The following is a 20,530-nucleotide window of genomic DNA, read 5'->3' on the forward strand; positions in this document are numbered from 1 at the left end:
TAGTAATTTATAAATGAAGGTATATTTACAAAGATAATATAGTCTCACTAAAAATCGCGGTTTTACGGAACAGAGTTTGAAAAATGTTCGCTAATCACAATGACTTCAAGAATTGGCAACTCGGCTAAAGGTTTATCCCTTGCGCGTGTCTGCAGTTAACTGGTGAAGGGGATGAGGGAAGGTCGTCATGTTTTCGTGCGAAGTATAACACAAGTTCAACTTCCTGCTGTCTGCCAGGCAGGGTCTGGCAATGGCAGAGCACTCGGTAAAAAAAATTAGTATATTTTTTATGCTAATACTGTATTCATTTTGATTGAGATGAGAAACAGCTAGCCAGCAATTTTGTATGTTCAGAGTTCTCTATCACCCATAAATTTACTTTACTTCTGAAGGAAGCCATGCTAAAGAATTTTACTTCTTCTTAAAATATCCAGTTTCCTCAGTTGTATTTGAAGCCATTTTCGGACCTAATGTAAAGCATGGTAAACACCAGACCACACAAGATGACAAATATATTATGGTACAATATTTATTTTCTCTATATTCACTAAACTGTGTTTCGAGGTCCAATGACTATAGGGATTATATACTATTTACATCCTTTTATGATTATTGTATATCTGAATAATTTCAAGGGAAAAATTGTTCCTGGGCCGGGTATCGATCCCGGGACCTCTGGTTGAACGTACCAGCGCTCTCCCAACTGAGCTACCTGGGAACTCCACCCGACACCATCTCAACTTGGTGGAGTTCCCGGGTAGCTCAGTTGGGAGAGCGCTGGTATGTTCAACCAGAGGTCCCGGGATCGATACCCAGCCCCGGAACAATTTTTCCCTTGAAATTATTCAAATTTGCTTTACAGGAGGCTTCACCTGAAAGACTAGATTTGCATACTGTATATCTATTTCTTATGTAAAGTATTATACTTCTTACTTAAAACTATTCCCTCCTTTTGTAAAATAAAAATTTTTCTTCTTGCAGAAAATAACAGGGATTACTTTGGTAATTTAAATTACAAAAATAGCAGTTGCCTAATTACAGAGTGAAATACTAATGCATAACACTGATTAATAATTGATACACAATATAAATACGTAAAAAAAATGACAAAATCAATTAAATATACTTACCATTTGGTGATTTCGTTGACTTTGTTCGATTAAGCTGAGGTTTTAAACTTTTCTTAGAAATCATAATTGATAAAGATCTCTTTAAAGGTGCATCAGAAGGAGGTAAACCATCAAGGTCGATTCCTAAAACAATATTTTTCATTCCATTGACACTATCTACAACATAGTCATGCATACATTAACATCTGTAAATAGTACACATAATGTCATGCAAAACAATACTGTATAGATGAAAGAAACTAACAATACATAATTACATTACGTTGTCATATCATTACCCAGAGTTTTGGCATTCTCTTGTCTGGTTTGCTCAAGCAATTGAGACCGAGCCTTCTTGGCTAATGTTTTACGTGCATAAACAGCATTCTTCATTATCACAGGCATATTGGCATCTAATCGGGCTTCTTCAGCAACGTGTTCAAAAAATTCTGAAAAATAAATTCGTAATGTGAGATTCACTGATTTTGAGAAAAGGGGAGCAAAAAAATCTGAACCAGAAAAAGGGAACAAAAACATGTCCTCGTGTTGAGATGTGGTATTAAGCATGTGAATGTTGGTGACTTGCACCTAGGGTGACCTGATTAATCAGAATTTTATTGTCCTGTTTTGAGGGAACAAAAATGTCCCAATTATTATTATTTATTTATTTTTGTTCCAATTTTTAAAGGCAACATGAAAAACGTTTATAATTTAACTACAACATTGTAATGATGAATTTAATTTTAACAATAAATAATTTATAATACTGCAGTTGGATATTTAACTTTCAGTATAGTAGACAGGGATTTTCATAAGATATGGTTCATTAAAATCCTCTTCCCTGAAGTAGATTCCACATATTGTCGCCTGAATGCAAGAACTAGGTAACTTGATTTTTCATATTTTGTGACATCGCCTATTTACTTATTTATTGCACTAAGGAATATGTCTCGTTTTCTTTTACCTATTTGTTATATTGGAAAATAGATGTCGCTGGTATCGTTCGATCAGTTACCTGGATCCTGGATTACATTTTGTGCGATTTTTGCTATGCTATGAAAGAGGTAACTAAAAAACGCAAATTTCGAGTTACCTAGTTCTTGCATTCAGGCGACGAATTATGATAGCATTAGATGTAGGAACAAAGCTTTTTTTCTTAGTACTAATTGTCCATTTCGTGTGCAAATTAGGAAATTTGTCTTACCTGGGAAATGTGTAGTACTCTATAGTTTGTTGAAATCGAGACTTATTTGAACAACCGGACACACTGGACTGAGGCATTTTAATTATATTTGTATTATATACCAATTATTATTGTCATTATTATAAACTGAAAACACTGCTCACTCGCAACTCCATATGTGCCATTGTTGAATGCCCCATTTTTTGGATATGTGGGTAGCCCCTGAAGGATTTTAACAAACTAAAAATGAACTCCCTCATGCTCAGCAAAGACCAAAGAGAGAGGGAAAAGTGACGTCAGAAGTCCTTGCACTGCTGGAATTAAAGCATGATATTTAAATAGATAAAGACTCCACGCGGGAGAATGGGGGTTTTACTGATGTTACTGGTGTAAAGTACTCTATCACGTATATATAAGAAGTTCTTTAGTTCAGTCCCTCTTTAAAATTCAGGTATTTCATAGGGATTTGTGGACTTCATTAGATTGTTTAAAACTCCAGCACAAGAAACACTCACGGAAAGAAAATTGTCATATCGCTGTTCTGTATAAACCAGTATAGACACATCTAGCAACCTGCTGCATTATGCTCTGTGTGTGAGGGAACAAAGAGATCCTGTGCGCACACTTTTTAAAGCAAAGCTATAGCGGGTACTCTGGGGCAGCTACAAGAGACTGAAGCAGACGGGAGTGACAAATTGTGTTCTGTCTACCCCAACTTATTTCTGAGGTGCCTAAAATACATTATGCGAAACTTTAACAGTTTTATCAGAAGTTAAAAGAAATCTGTTTAGAAATTAAAAAAGAACATATAAGAAAATTACAATAGATACCTGTAGTATGAATTAGTTCGTGACTTTTGGGTATACGATATCATCTACCCTGTCTCCTGTGATGCTACGCCACTGCATAAATTGATTATTCATTATTTAAATTTGCTTCCAATTAGAGTACTTTTAACATCAATATTGGAGTGCAAGTGTGGTATGGTGTGTGACATGTGGGGTGTGTAATTTCCGAAATAATTATAGGCCCAATATTCCTTGAAAGCGCAATTAATACCAACAGTTATAAAACAGATATACTTGTACTTGATCCATTTATCTATCAAACTCATTAAGTTATTACAGATGTAGATTTTTTTCTCCTTCACCATATTCTTATACTCATATAGCTCTGCAGTCTTTGACAACTATAAATAGGTGTTAAGATAGAATATTCAGCATTCGGCATTGTTTCTCAACCTCAATTCATGCAATATCTATGTAGGGGAACTCATAGGACAAAGTGTACAAAAATAATCATGGCACAACACAGGAATTAAAACATACCGGTATTGAAGACCTGAATTCACAAATATTCCAAGTTCAATGAAGTAAATTGTTTAGGAGAGCAAGAAAACTACATAGGCTTGCAATATAAGAATATTAAAATAAACATTTACATTATTAAAAAACACAGGCTTAGAGTCGGACTTGGGATATTGTTTTTTGCAAGATGGTAGTCTATGTGAAACACAACATATATTAGGTAAAAAGTCAAAGTCGGTCAATTTTTTACTCGAGATGTATCAATTAAGGGCACAAATTGCTAATATTTCTACACAACAACTTAGGAGAGTTTTAAAACAATGGTAAATATTAACATTATTTAGGTTTCATGCATTTAATAGTAGTAATACTATATTAATTTTCATTTCAATATTAGAAATGTTATGCCAGAAAAGCAATTTAGTGTGTGCCAGCACACAAGACAGGGTCTACTGAAGAAGAAATGCCGAACATTGACTAGCAGTTCAATTAATCTTACTGCACCCATTTAATATCAAATACCATTATTCCGTAATTTGTGAGATCTTATATGGACACTTCACGCAGTTTTACTCCAATACTTTTATACAGTATTTAGTAAGTTATGGTAAAAGATCGTTACATGTGTGATGAAGTATACTTACTTCTCAATTTCTTGACATCTGGAAGTATTTTTGTGCGTAATGCGGATGGACTTATATCAGTCTGCAGGGCACCTTCCAGATGATGCACTGAATCTTGTGCCAGACGAAGGCGGCGTTCTGCCTCCAAACGTGCTGACACTTCCAGTCTCAGTTCAGTTTCGGCCAGATCTTGTTGTGTAAGCAAATCCTACAAACAGAAAAAACCTTGTAGATGGATCAGAATTAAACTTTTGGTTGCTCTTTAAAACATTTCCCACTGCAATACTGGCATGTTTTCTTCAATATCTACTTTCCCCTCCCCCTGGAGAAGGGACCTGATGAAGGCTTGCACCATACGGTTGAGGGAAACCCCCGAAAAAAACCTCAACCAGGTAACTTAACCAACCTGGACATGGTCAGACATGTTAACCGTTACTCCACAGCTGTGATCATTACTGTTTACAGTATTATTCTTATTATTATTATCACAACACTTATTTCGCCTATCATCATCATCACCACCACCATCTCCTTTACTGATGCAACATAGGTCCACTTCTCTTGGTGCATCAAGGACAATGCCGTATACATTTTTTTCACTATGTACTCCTACAAGTGGATGCTTACATTCAATGATCAAGAATCAAACATACCTACTAAAATTTATCAGAGAACTACTTATTTTCTATTTGTGCACATTCTAGACAGCAAACAAAAATATACAATATGAAATTGAAGCTTGAATACTATCAGTTTATATGCAATGATAAAAGAAGGTGTGATTTGTAACTGGGTTCAAAGTATCTGGAAACAAAGCTGCACTTGCAGTGTTTGTGTGGAGTGGATTAAAAGGGGCACAAGGTTGGACAATGGTGAATTTCGAAAATCCCTACTGGCATTTTTGTTGTCTGTTTATATAAATCAATAGTTTCTTCCTTTACAATACAATTAGAGTTTGTGTGGAGTGGGCTTCCTTTACAATACAATTATATACAGCACTTTTTTTCAGCTGGAACGGTCCGGAACGCGTTCCGGTAAAATTTTTGCCATTACAAATTCCAACGAGATATATTTTATAAGCGAAATTGAAAATTAAAATTGCCGCCACTGCCGAGTCCAAGAGTTTACATTTTCTCATTATTATCGTTGGTGCAAAAGTAACTCATGCAATCTAGTGCTGCCATCTTCCGTTATTGATCCTGAAAATATAGCTCGAAATCGCAAAATTTCCATTATGCTTAAAATCGATGAGCTCCGTTTGGAACTTATTGTAATATAAGGTAAGTAGGCCTAATATTTTTAAACCTACGTTTTTGTTGTATAATGTGATCGAGTGATAGAGTTCCGGTAAACTTTTTTCCAGAAAAAAAGCACTGATTATATATATATTCAAAATTTTCTTTCTGCAACAGAGATAAAGTCATATCTCACAGCAACAGAACTGATGAAAATGCTTTACAGAGTGGAAGTGAAAATATATATTCAACATTTTCTTTGTGCAACAGAGATAGTCATATCTCACAGCAACAGAACTAATGAAAATGCTATACAGAGTAAAAGTGAAATTACCCTGCAGATTTAAAGGAATGACTTAGTACACTTAAATGAATTATAAAAACCTATATATATTGTGCAATTAAAGGCATGGTTAATTAGAAAATGAATTTGGAAGTTTCAGCAGACTGGCAACATTGCCACTAACACACTGCTCTTTCTTCTCATAATACAGATGTAAGGGGTCAATGAAATCAGATCTGTCTCCCTATCTTCCACTTCCCTCTCTGACTATAACGTTGTAATCTGTTCGCATCAGTCAGTGGCTTGAAATTAGTGGACACGAAAACCATCCGTGCTTTTGAAATATGCAGAGAGATAAATGATTCTTTCTTTATTAGTAGCACCAGAATTCGTATGCAAATGTATATTTTTATTGGTCAGTTGAAAGCCATACAAAAACATTTTTTAACATGCTTTGAACAACTGTGATAACGAATATGCGAAGTTAATCGTGCATATTTTTGCATATTTCAGGCATTCTTTAGTATATTTTCAGGATTTTGTTGTATATATCTCCAAAATTTGCATATTCTGTAAAATAAAAAGTAAGATTCTGGATTGCTTAGTTGTCAGCATACAATATTTCTTTGGTTGACTGTACTCAATAGCTGGAAATTCCTTGGATATGAAATATAGCTGTGAATAGACCAATCACTTTTTATTTTTGTTCCATTGAACTACTCCACAACAAGAAACATTCCCAAACATTCTTATATACCTGACTCTTTAACACCCCTCTCCACCATTTCACTTATTCTCAGTTTGCACGCCAGCAGTCTGAGTGTCAAGTGCGTGATTTTGTTGTATTCTGTGTGTGGGTTTGTGTGAGTGAGTTCTTTTGTGATGCTCCCTGCAAAATTATTGAAGGTAGTAGGATCTCTAACAGAACACTTTCCCACATACAAGGATCCATTGGTGAGGTTCTCAATATAAAACTAGACACTGCTGTCATAAAACCCTGGTTACAGCATTATGCTCAAAGTGAATAAGGTTTTGTGTCAAGGAAGTATAGCTTGCTTGAATCTGGATCTTACAGACTCACAATTTATACACTAAAATTTTGTCAGTAACCTCATGTGATGTTAAACGTTATCCATGTTGAATCTTTCGTACACTACTTTTAACACTTGAATATAAATAATTGATTAAATGGCGATCTTACTCGTGTTAATTGTTAATTTCACAATTAACACGAGTAAGATCGCCATTTAATCAATTATTTATATTCAAGTGTAAGATGTTTAGTTGATTCTGTATCATTAAAGTAGTCCCCGCCTGGAGATCCGATTAAAGTAGTCCCCGCCCGGAGATCCGATTGGGGGACTATTTATCTCCGGATAATTTTACCTTAGTAAACACTGAAATAATGAAACAATTGTCTTTAGAGACAATTAATATTAGGTACCCCCCCACAAAACTGGCTTCATTTATACACTGACGGATCCTTGATCTCCAGAGAACAAGGTGCCGGTGCAGGTGTTACGTGCTGTCTCTTCTCACTTTATAGATCTCTTGGATATGAAACAATAAGTTTTGATGGAGAAATCGTTCCAATAAGTGAAAGTCTCAGGAATCTTCTATGCCACATCAATAAATTTAAGAATGCAGATATATTGTCAGACTCCAAAGCAGCTATTCTATCAATAGTCTCTAAACACACACCTTCATCAAAAACAGCAGAAATAACTAAAACGCTCTCTCAATTAATATCACTCAATGAAAGAATTGTATTCCAATGGATACCATCCCATTGTGGAATCCTGGGAAACGAGAATGCGGATGCTTTAACAAAGAAGGGCAGCACTGCTACTTACAGACCTGTTACTAAATCTACATATTACTTTGTGAAAAGATTTATTAAATCTACATACTTAGACTTCAACAAACAAAATTTGATAACACAATTACAAGGGAAAAAATGGAACTCTCTGCATCATAATCCACAGTTAATCGTCTGTAGCTGCATTTAGATTGGCAACAGGCCATGACTGTTTGACCAAACACCTGCATAGAATTGGAATATATCAGTCCCCTAACTGCCCATTGTGCAACTCAAACCAAGAAATGGATTCGGAACACCTCAAAATCTATGCTTCAGTGGCTGACCATGATAATATCTTTGAAAAATATTGGAGTGCAAGAGGTCAAATTACTTTATTGTCAAACGCCTGGCATTAGAAAACAACAATAACAACATATTCAAGTGTTAAAAGTACTGAACGAAAGATTTAACATGGATTATCAAGACAACTCTACAAGTCAACTAGTACACAAATACAGGTCAGCACACATCAAGACTATCAGAGTTTTTTTTCACACAATTAACACGAGTAAGATCGCCATTTAATCAATTATTTTAAACGTTATTTTCAGCATTCAAAAATATCCTCGCAGATAACAAAATATTGGATTTTGCATGTTTCTGCATATTTCTTGTTTTATTATGCGTATTTCAGACTGTGTTTATGCATATAAATCCTGGCCATATATTTTATTAGATTTTCTATTGACAAAGACAAAAATCACTATCCTACTTGCAACAGTTACCAAATAAGAGGATGTTGGAGGGGGAATTTATTTTTCTGAGTAAACTATTAATTTTCCACCAATATGGTATTAAACTTTTTTGTTGCATCAACATGAGCTATTCACTCTGAAAATCTGCAGGATTATTTCATTTTCACCCTGTATATATAAACTGAATAAAGGGAGTTCATTAAAATTTATGAATTTGAATATGTTTGTGATGAGAGATGTCTAGGAAACTCACATTTAAAGATGATAACAACTGATTTGAATGTTCAGAAATGATTTGTTTTTCTTCCTGTAGAACTTTGGCTCTCAGTTCATTTTCTTGATATCTGAAAAGATAAAGAACATGACTAATTGATAAAATAATCGCAAATACCAGTTGAATTACGTACTACAGATATAATACAATATAATTATAGTGTGTAACATTAATTTACAATACGCAATTCTGCAATGGAATTTTCCCCCCATTTTTTACATGAGATCTACTGTATTTTCATGGAAATAAAAACCACTAGTTCGTTAATATTTATATTTAGTAATCATCCTCTTTACAATATAACATTTCTGCCTCCCTTCTAGATATAGCAGTTTTTTCTACGATTCCCTTTTAAATGCAGTATTTGTATATAATTTTATGTTTTGTGAAATTCACACAGTAGCTAGCATACATAATACTTGTAGTAGGAAATGGTTCTGATAACTATAGTAACTGGCTATGATTGTAGCAATCCTAACTATTGGAAGAAAGTCAATTTAAAATATCTAATAAAATACCTAATGAAAATAGAAATATGTAGATACATCACCTTTCTTCAATATCTTGTTTCTCTTCCAACAAAAACCTCTTTTCTTCTTCAATCCCTTGCAAATGAACCTGTAAATTCTGAGTTGTCTGCGACATTCTGCTGTTTTGATTCTCTGCTTGCTGTAAATTATGGAGGATTCTTTTCTGTTCGCCTTCAAGCTCTGATAAAGTTTTCTACCGGGAAAAAATCAGTTAATTAAACATGCCATACGACCAGTACATTTGCAGCTATAAATGTTCTCTGAATTATGATATACTGGTACTGTACATACAGCTATAAATAGTTTAAGTTATGTAGTATTTTTAAATTTCATAAACTGACATAGGTTCCTAAACAGTTGTGTGTCAAAGTTTAAATGTGGACTTTATTCAGATACTATTGTCAGATGATTATTAATTTTATAATGAATTTTTAAACTCTTAAAAAACTGAATTTATTATTATTATTATCACTATAGGAACACAAGGTGGAAGTGAAATAACCTTGCAGCTTGAAAGGCACGATAAGATACATGTAAATAAATAGAAAACCTATATCATGTTTTGTGATTAAATGCACGGTTAATTAGAAAATTAAGTTTAAAGTTTGAGCAGTCCGGCAACATCGTCGCTAATACACTCTACTTGTGATAAAGATGTAAGAGGTCAACGAACTTGGTGAGTCTCCGTATATAAATGCATTCTGCCGAGATGTTGCCACTCGCTCGCTTGATGCAGTGGCTTGAATTTAGGGGTTTTTAAAATTAAATTTATACGAAAACTGTTGACACTATTGAAATACACCAGAAGCATAAATTATTCTTTATTAGATTTTCTATCGATATGGACAAAATCACGATCCTATTTGCAATAGTTACCCAATAAGAGATTGTTAAACATTTGGAAAAAACATTTTTCTCTGGAGGAAAAAAAAAAAAACTTTGAACTTTCCACCAATATGATATTATAGTTTTTTGTTACACATAACATGAGCTATTCACTCTGGAAATCTTCAAGGCTATTTCACTTCCATCCTGTATAAAGTGTCATTAATACAAGAAATTTCACAATTTAGGCTACATTTTTATTTATTTCAGCGATGACAAATATTGAACAGAATCAACTGCCTATATTAAACCCTTAGTAAAAAAGGCGAGGGATATAAAAAATTAACAAAACAAATTAATCCCAATCATTGCAATACACACATTCTTGTCACCTCTTAAGAAAATCAGCGTTCACACACTCAAGTTCCTGGTTTCTGATCTTCCCAATTTCTGTTCCTGTTGAAAAGAAGCACACTGACACTTGATATCAATCAACTGTTCAAAAGATGACATACATATTTCTGTTTTTTATTTGTGCACCATTGATCATATTGTCAAAAAATATAGGCTCTATGATTCGTTGTACACTTAATTAGGTTTACACAACACGCCAACTTTGTCATTTTGTACAGACGTTTCATGCACAATACTTAATTATGTGGATTTTCTGTGCTTCAGTACCTATTGTTTTGGTTTATAACATGGCCGTGTAAATAGAACCATCCTTCATCAGTGAAAAATATCAATTCTGGATCCATCATACCATTGGCAACACTTTGCAGAACCCAATTACAAAAATTCACTCTACTCACATTACCTCTTGGTAACAATTCAAGCACTATTGTCACTCTGTACGCTTAAATTTAGAATGTTTAACAGCTCTGAACACTATGCTTTTAGAAACACCTGTACAAATCTACAGAGAGATTTCTGTGTAGTATGTTGTAATCGTTCGCATATTTCACTGGGTTTTGTGAAGAGTTGCTGATGATTTGGGGGATCCAAAATTAATACATTTCACTGATGAAGATTGATTCCATTTACATGCCCATGTTATAACCCAAGACAATAGATAATGGGGCCAAAAATTCCACATATAGCACATGAAATCCCTCTTGATGATAAGGACAACAAATCATAGAGCCTACATTTTTTTTACGATATGATCAATGCGCACAAATAATAATAATAATAATAATAATAATAATCCATGGCGCTACAGCCCGTGAAGGGCCTAGACTGACCAGCCAGCTGCTGGCCTCACGCCCACATGCCGAAGCAGAGGTGGACGATCATCCAACCAGAATGGAGGTATCGTGTGGTTAGCACGATGATCCCCCCAGCCATTATAGCTGGTATTCACAACCGGATTTCGCTATCTATCGTAGCTCCCCAAGTGCATCACGATGTTGGGTGGGCACCAGTCCCATACACTGGCCGAAATGTCATGAGAAAATTTCTTCCCCCATGAGCAATCGAACCAGTGCACATTCCGTAACGCGAGTCCTAGGCGGGATGCCTTAGACCGCGACGCCACGGTGCGGGACATGCGCACAAATACAGAACATAAATACTCATAATTTCGTCATTTTTTTAAACTGCTGAATGATATCGAGTGTCAGTATGCATATTTCAAATGGGGAAAAAAATAGGAAGGATCACGAAATAGGAACTTGAGTGTGTGAATTTTTCTAACATGTTAAGAATGTCTGACACCTTCTAACACCTCTTATAATCAAGATAAGTTCAATGATGGGACAATTTCATAGTTACTCTTGCTATTTTGCGGAACTGAGTAGCTTAAGTAATTTCAATTCCTGAGTAAATCGGGGTCTACTAGCAGCTTGGTTGCTGAGTCACCCAAACCCACATAGAAGGCTGTAGACCACTCTGTACATCATTTCACATTATTACGAGACTAGGAATCAGAAACAAGCATAACAGAATATGTATATACAGAAAATGCACAAACCATACCTTTTATGGATTTTTTACATCACTGTCGCTATCAGCTGTCAGTGTGTTACTGTTGTTCCTAACACTACCAGCTGCTACAGTGTCACTGTCATTCCTGGAACTATCTGCTGCTTCTCTGTCATTGTCACTGCCTCTCCCATCGCTATCGTCTGTTTCTGTTTCACTTTGTGAGTCTAAATGGCGTACTAATCTTGAATCACAAACACTTAGAACCATACTGTAACTGTGAAGCACTTCGTAACACCACTCAAAAACGTGTTTCCTTCACAAACATGATCATATCCAGAAAAGTTGCAACCTTCAAAGCTGCCTAGTGTTTATCGAATCAAAATATGACACCTCGAAATGGAATTCAAAATCATTTTACTCTAATTTTGAAAACTGAAAATTAATCTTTCACACCATCATTCGCTTATTCCTTAGTTCCATTTCAGTGCCAGTGCTACAAGCGACACATCAACTTCACTTTTGTCAATTTCAAGATATACAGTCAGTTAGGCAAATGCGTAAGAGCAGTAGTTTCTGTTTGATAAGTTGACCTAATTCAACTTATATGATTCTTATCAAACACCCTAGTCTGAACTAAGAAACTACGCCTGTCTTCTCTCTTATCCTCTCACCTGCATATTAGTTCAGTTACCTGTTATATACATTCACGGAGTAGTTTACTATATTTGTGGAGTGTCAGGGTTTTAAAACTTTCAGAGCTGTTAAAATATCGGTACCCTTATAAACTCTTTGTCATTATTCTTATATGTACAATGTTAAGTAAATTCGGTCACTGTGTAAGTATATATACATACTAGAAGGCTCTGAGTTGTACTTTCAAGTACTTCTTTGTCTTGTTGAACCATTTTCATTGCTGAAATTGTCTCCTCATATTCACATTTCATAACTTCATGTTCCTTTTGAAATTCCTTAATCATTTGTTCCAGACGTCGTTTTTCTTCATCCAAGGCCATATTTACTTTCTCCAGTTCCTGAAACAAAATACAAGTTATAAGCCCTCATTGTATCACAAGATATGTTAACATTTCATAACGTACATATAACTGTTTCGAAAGAAACATTTGAGGAAGGTCTCTGGAGGAGGAGATGCAACTATGAATTATATAGACTTCTAGGAGAGCCAAATATAATCAATACAGTTAAAACTAGCAGATTGAGGTGGGCAGGACATGTAATACGCATGGACCCAAGTGAACCTTGCAAAAAAATTGTAATAACAAATCCGGGAGGTCAGAGAAGACGAGGTCGACCGCACTTGTGATGGATTGATGGAGTGGAAGAGGATGCCAGAAAGTTGGGGTGCAAGAATTGGAAGGCTGCTACACAAGATAGAGACGGATGGCGACAATTACTAAGGGAGGCCCAGGCCCACTAAGGGCTGTAGCGCCAATGATGATGATGATGACATATAACTGTTAATGTTGAATCCATTTTAAATCAGGACAAAGAAGAAAACCAAAGTACAAAATCTTATCATTTATTTCTTGCTGCTTTGTTCACCAGAAGCTTCAAAAGTCTCAAAGAGAAGTCTCTCAGAAATTTCTGCATTTATCCACAGGTTTGGGAACTTACCGAATTAAAGCACAGGGTTATTTCAAAATAACTAGGGAACATAGTTTTTTTATTATTATTATTATTATTATTATTATTATTATTATTATGCTTTGCAGCTCTTTGCTCATGTTTAAAGAAAGAATGCTGAAAATAAAGCCCAGAGAGACTTCTATCAAGTACTCTACATTAATGATACCAGTAATTAAGCATCTCAGTCAAAGACTTCTAATACAATAATTATTAAATATGAAGAATTTGCTAAAAATATTTAATAATAAAAAGAAAAATGTAAAAGATAGACGTTCAAGAATAACTTATACATTAAGAATTTACAATGATGAATGTGTGTCAGCATTCTGTTATGATTGTGAAAGAGAGAAGTATGGCCAAGACTGAAGATTTCAATAGGAGGAGCATGTAGTAATCTGGAGAAAAAAAATCATAAGTTTTTAGTGAGTTCTTTTATCGGTTGAACCTGAAGATAATTTGTGTAACCGATTGTTTTGCGTACCAAGGTGCACTAACAGTTCATTGTAGAACTTTCTTTTGAAAGATATGCAATTTATTTAGATGACAATGTGCTCCACCACATCAAACTGGCAATCATATGTGACCATAGGGCCCATTAATGTCTCGAATAGCAGTATCTTTTTACTTCTTTCTGTCTGTACATTTCATCTTGTGTTAATGATGGATTGTATTTGACAGAAACACTGAACTAACGTAGTCAAAATTAATATAGCTGTTCAAGAGAGTAACAACGATTAAGTGCAACATTAGTTTAACCTAGAACGTTTTTCAGGATAAGCAAAAAACAAAATCTTATTTATAAATAATCATTTTAGAGATTGAAAAAATTAAGACAATTGAAATGAAGCCAAATACTATACACTTTTCGTTACTTTTAAATATACTAGTCAGACAGGGGTGGAAACTTACAACAGATTGTTTTTATGAAATCCAGTAGTAATTCCTAATAAAGGTGACAAAAACTCCCTTGCACTTCCACCTGTATTTTTTTCGAGAGACGGTTGAAATCAGGAAAGTTCCGAGAGAGCCACCCAGTACACTATTATTTTAATCCATTATTTAACAACTCCATATCAACTGCTAAATTATTTCATGTCAGTGGAATTGATGGTAGCAAAATTGTATTTTAAAAAGATGAATTAAAAAATTCACCAAGAAATTACCAGACATTCGCCTTGCATGTAATCATGCCTCAACATACTATTGCCTTGGAACACGAATCCAGGTCATTAACCCAGAACTACATCTGCGACCAAGTTCAAGCTAACAATCTCCACATGACTAAGTTCAAGCTAACAATCTTCACGTGACTAAGTTCAAGCTAACAATCTTCACGTGACTAAGTTCAAGCTAACAATCTTCACGTGACTAAGTTCAAGCCAAGCTAACAATCTCCACGTGACCATGTCGACAAGTGACTAAGTTCAAGCTAACAATCTCCACCTGACCAAGTCGACAAGTGACTAAGTTCAAGCTAACAATCTCCACGTGACCATGTCGACATGTGTATTACAACGCCATTATTCAACCAGTCAGTGATCTATGCCTTCATGGTGTGTTTACAAGTAGTCTTATATTATCTTCTGTAATGCAACTCAATCTTCTTTGTCTTATCAGCAAAGATGTCAATGACATCACCAAAGAATTCTTCTTTGGACATGACACGACTCTCAATGTTTAATAGCGCAAGGGGTGGGTCCTGAGTCTGTGTATTTTGCAAATGACTTTTAATTCTCTCCAATGTGCAAAACAATTTCTCAGTTGCTGAACTTGTTGCTGGTATTGTACAAATTAATGTGCATAGTTTGTATGTCTCAGGGAATATATATAGTATACATATGTACTGTTTTGCAATCTTTTTATTAAACTGAATAAAATGATCTTCTGGAAACTGGCTCAAACTATGATCATCCATTGTGGAAAAAAATCTATATTTCCTGTTATATAATACTACATTGATTTGTATTTTTAAACTCCAATTTTTTAGGAGAATTATTTTCATACCTGGCACACAATTTATAAATTAAGTATATCTTCAGTTGATTCAATCCCACCCTCTTTTACTTCTGTCTATGCTATTAAGCAAACATTCTTCAATTCTCTTTATCCATAAGAGTAAAATAGCTACTGATAATTTCCAATGAAGCCTGGTGAATTTAAATGAAGGGTGTGCTGCCGTGAAGAGACATGTTTAATCACTCCTTAAAAATGATTTGCGAGCATTAGTCTATAAACGAATAATATTGTGTTGCGTCTTTATACAGGACCGCCCATAGGAATTGTACTCAGTCTCACAAACATTTTTGTCAGGGCCCTTCAAATGTTGAAATTATATAATTTAAATACAGTACTAAGACGAAAATAACACTTCAATAGTAGCCTACTTATTAAAACTTATTGAAAATATAATTGCTACTTGCTATTGCAAAGTCAGCTTTGTCAGCTACAAATTCTATCATGATCTGACGGGGGATCAAATCCAGGTCACCTGGTTGGAAGATCAGCGCAGTAGCATTCGAACCACAGACGTGACTGAAATGTAGATGTAGCCTACAATATAGTCAAAGCAATTTACCGGTACTGTAATACAAAGAATAATAAGTACAAATGAATAACAAATTTGATATGCTATTTTACCTGTTTTTACTTGAACATCAACTCCACTCTTCTTTCCTGCATCGCGCACTTCTCAAAGACACTATCATAAAATGACTGTTTATGTTTCATGTTGGCCAACACTTCTTTTTCAATTGACAACAAACTTAAATCACTCGACCTCCCTTGATTCTGAGTGTTTCGAAGATAGGTGTTGATCCTACTCAGGGCAGAAAAGGAATGTTCAACGAAGCCTACGGAACAAGGGATAGTCAACACCAGCTTGACAAGTTTGTACACTTCACTGAATCCAGAAGAGAGATCATTTTCATTCATAAAAGTAAAGAGTTCATCAACTTGTTTACCATAGAATTCTGGAGATGAGTAGAGAACAATTAACTCGTTTTTCAAACCAATATGGTCAAATAGAAGTCCATACAAAGCTAAAAGCTTGTTCAGAAGTGAGTCCGGAAATTTCTTCCTATATTCTTCAAATTTATGATGGTACAGTAATTCAAGATATTCTAGTTTATCAATTTGAGAAAACCTACAATCAATCTGGGAAATTATACAATCAATTACTTCCATATACAAGCGTCGATAATTATTTTCTTGTTCATTCTCATCGGGACAATGTCGTTTAGATTTTTGGTGGGCCTCATTCTTCTGTGCCAAAGCATTAGCCCATATTAATGGAAATGATTCTTCTCTATCATATCGCAATTGGTCGTTTACATCTCTTACTTTCTTGCTACAATACAATATGTTAAAATCCTTTTCTTGTAATAAATTGTTCAAGTCGTCTGTGTAGCTGAACAATGTTGAAAATAATTCCAATAGAAATATTGTCTCAAATTCATTAAGGAATGCCAGAAAGCCACGAGATTTTATTACTGTATCACTGTCCCAGTTATCGGCATATTCAATAACATTTACAAAAAATTCGCAAAGCTCACATCTGTATTCTTTAACTGTATGAGAAAGTCTTGACGCGAAATTCCATTTGGTTGTAGTAACTATTGCTAGTCTCTTCTGTTCAAATTCTTGCAAAGCATCTATTCTTTTGGAAGAGTTAGAGAAAAAGGCAGAAATGGCACTTAGCATTTGAAAAAAAAAATTGCACTCTCTGATTATGTATAAGCTCTGCTGTAAAATAAAATTTACATTATGAGCATAATAGTGTGTGAAGACAGCATTCGGATATGATGCAAGAACTTTCGTTTGTAAGCCACTGACATGACTGCTCATCACCGAGGCTCCATCATAAGTTTGTCCTACTAATTTATCTGCGATTCCAAAGTCATCAATCACATGTTGTATGTGAGAAAGTAATCCATCAGAAGTTCTATCAGCACTAACATCTGTAAACCCTAAAAATCTTTCACATATTTTGCTTTCATGTACATAGCGCAGAACTGTTGACAGTTGTGAATTGCACAGAATATCAGACGTTTCATCAAGCATTATTGAAACAAATGTAGTCGAATTAATTTCATCTCTTATTTTGTCTTTGACGACGTCACAAACAGCATTTATAATATTTTCTATGGTAGTGGACATTCCTGTAAAAACTGTGGATGAATTTAGATGGCTCTCTAAAAGTGGATCATATTTTTTCAATACGTTAAGAAATTCAGAGATATTTCCTGTATTCAAAGAAACTGATGACTCCTCATTATACCTGAATAGGAGCTCCTGATTAGCTAAATAACAAATTGCATCAATTATCCGTCTTAGCACTTCTCTATTCTTTCTGACCAGTTCGTTATGCCTGCTGATGTCACTTATGCACTGGTTGTCAAGTAACGGATCAATTTGCTGTTTTTCGAAAAGTTTTAGCTGTAGAAAACAATGGACATGAGTTTGCGACTTAGAATGCTTTTGCTTAGCACTGGATAAATGGTTTAAATCTGCGAAACCTTGTTTATTCCAAACTTCGCTTTTGTTGGAAAACAGCAAACATGGCCAACAAAACAATCTGTTTGAAGTTTCACATCCCGTTAACCACAGTGCTTTACGATATTGGGAAATGCAAAAATGCCTAGTAAATTGTTCGATTCTGCTTTTGTGATGGGTTTGTAAATTGGGCAATGGTGGAACAGGTCGGCCTTTTCTCACTATGTCTAATTTCTCGTGAAACGGACGCAACGAAAATGGTATTTTTAGCAGTTCTCTTATAGTATTGTTTTCTGCCATAGCACTGAATAAAATTTAATAATATCGTACTATAGAAGTGTTAACACGCACAATTAAATACCACGCGGGCAGCGGCTGCAGCTTGACTGACTGGCTGGCTGCGGGCTCGGCTGAGCGGTCTTCATACAGAACAGCCTTCTAACCAGCGTTGCCAACAACGGGACTAAAGAGCGAGCTAGATTATTACTACATAATATGGAGCTAAATTACTTTCTGCTGAAGCTGGACTTTCAGTGTCGTTACAAGCGCGTGCACTGAGACAGAGGGTTTGTTTCGATTTTTTCCTGTACACGCCACTGCAAGTTTTCCTTCCAACTCAATATGCTGATAACTTCACACCCCCCCCCCCCCCGTTAAATGGGGAGGGATATAAATTTTGCAGATTGCTTTCCTTATATTAAAAAAATAAATAAATTTTAATCTGTCACAAAAACCCCTCAATTTTATATCAAATTTCATTTCGAAGAGCTAGAAAGCCTTAAGGAGTTTTTCCGTAAAAATGAGGCTTAAGGGGAAGCCAAAAAAGCTAGATCTAGCACCAAAAGGGCTAAGTTGGCAACACTGCTGTTGTAACTTAAAACACATATTTACAACCCCCTTCTCTGCAACTACAAGAGGTCATAGCTAAAAATAGCACAGTTTCCGCTGCATACGCGACCAAAGAGGTGATCTGTGAGATGAAAGATCAGCCTGCTTATAGCTAATTGCAACTAAGAAGTTCTATAGCATTAGATATATGCACGGCCCAACCCGCTCTGAATCAGACCCGAAAGCCGATGGACACGGAGAAGTACAGAATCAAAACAGTTAGCCTAGAAACAAAATGAGCTACTTAAACTTATTTATTTTGTTACTGTTAGCAGACTAACAGATAATGCAGAGACCAAAAACCACAGGGGTAAGGAACAACTAGCTACGAGAGATTAATTTATCACTCCAGTCTCTGTCTATGACAGAGTAGAGACGAGACAAATTCCGTTACGAATAGAAAGTCGAACTAAGCAATAACAGTACCGGTACTTTGTTCTGGATGGGTGCCGGGTGAACATCTAATTGTGCATGCATTGAAATCTTCGTACTATTTTTTTTAATCAGTAGCTACGTAATTTGCGAAGAAAATATATATACATATATGCGTTTCTTTAAGGCTCGATCTCGGACCGAACCCGACAAGCATACAAAGTGAATTTCAACCCCAGCCTGTGCATAACAATAATGGGTCATCTTTTTATTTTAAAGAGTAATATTTATACTGATGGCGATAAACAAAAGTCGATGTTTTATACAATTTTCAACGTCCCTTTCCGGCGATTTAATCTTCAAGGTCGCGGAACGGTGGGGTACGCAGAATTTTGTCAAGGCTGGGGTATTATTAAAATTGTTTAGAATTTACATTACCATCGGTATTTTAAATTGTGTATTATTATTATTGGTATTATTAATATTATTATTATTGTTATTATATCCAACTTCCGATAAAATACTCATCAATAACCTCTTCTAACGGGTAAAAAATTCCCTCAAGTCTTGAAGGAAAATCTTTCGGACCAATACTTTAGTCCGACTGATCACATAGTCCTTCACACAGTGCTGTCAAATTGTGATGATTTATTTAAAATTCGTTTACAGCTGTAAAAGATAAATCTAAACTGTTTTCACTACATAAACTGAATACTAAAGTATCGTATGTATTTTTGTGTACATCCATAAAAAAACTCTACTTAAATCTTTAAACTTATACTAAAAATGAAACTATCTACAGTGACAGCAAAACAATACCATAATATCGACGCCTTAGTGTCAAAGGACACTAACTCCAAAAATCGACTTTTTGAGTAATTTATAGTATCATGTTGTACAAAGTAGGCTTTATATAGTGAGAAAGTAATATGTCTCTACAAATAATAGTTTTATTTTTTTTGGAGATAGTGTTGTGTTAATTTAGACAGATGTTAAGTGTCAAACACACTATCTACACTTAGTTTTCTTTGACAATAACAAAATATAGACTAGAAGAACACTAAGTCGAGATAGTGTTCTTTGTCTCTAAATTATTTAACATTTCTAAGACTTTATTGGTGACACTGCCTCACAACATACAACCAACAATGTAATATAATCACCATACTGTTCATTGTTAGAGAATTGATAAGTTTTTAATTAATTAAATAAACATTCTTAAATCAATCCAGTTTGTAATAAGTTTACAATTTGTATGAAACGCAGCACAGGATTGCTCTGATA

At 34.9% G+C, this 20,530-nt stretch overlaps 1 protein-coding gene across 5 annotated transcripts in view; it reads right to left on the minus strand.

The window, feature by feature from the left end:
• LOC138704544 (pleckstrin homology domain-containing family D member 1-like) overlaps positions 1 to 20,530 on the minus strand; it is a 267,332-nt gene that overhangs the window by 18,896 nt on the left and 227,906 nt on the right. For 3 of the 5 annotated variants that reach the window (XR_011333366.1, XM_069832544.1, XM_069832546.1), the window contains 6 exons: positions 12,706 to 12,882; positions 9,121 to 9,293; positions 8,550 to 8,640; positions 4,244 to 4,430; positions 1,409 to 1,558; positions 1,131 to 1,253 (listed from right to left, as the gene is read on the minus strand). Coding sequence is in view for 3 of the 5 variants with exons in the window: in XM_069832544.1 (XP_069688645.1) it covers positions 1,131 to 1,253; positions 1,409 to 1,558; positions 4,244 to 4,430; positions 8,550 to 8,640; positions 9,121 to 9,293; positions 12,706 to 12,882 (901 nt within the window). In the remaining 2 variants the exon portion in view is untranslated. Of the gene's footprint in view, positions 1 to 1,130; positions 1,254 to 1,408; positions 1,559 to 4,243; positions 4,431 to 8,549; positions 8,641 to 9,120; positions 9,294 to 12,705; positions 12,883 to 20,530 lie in introns of those variants that run through there. The other 2 variants (XM_069832545.1, XR_011333365.1) reach the window with 2 other exon arrangements.

The sequence above is a fragment of the Periplaneta americana genome, chromosome 8 (genome assembly GCF_040183065.1).
Source record: "Periplaneta americana isolate PAMFEO1 chromosome 8, P.americana_PAMFEO1_priV1, whole genome shotgun sequence".
NCBI lineage: Eukaryota > Metazoa > Arthropoda > Insecta > Blattodea > Blattidae > Periplaneta > Periplaneta americana.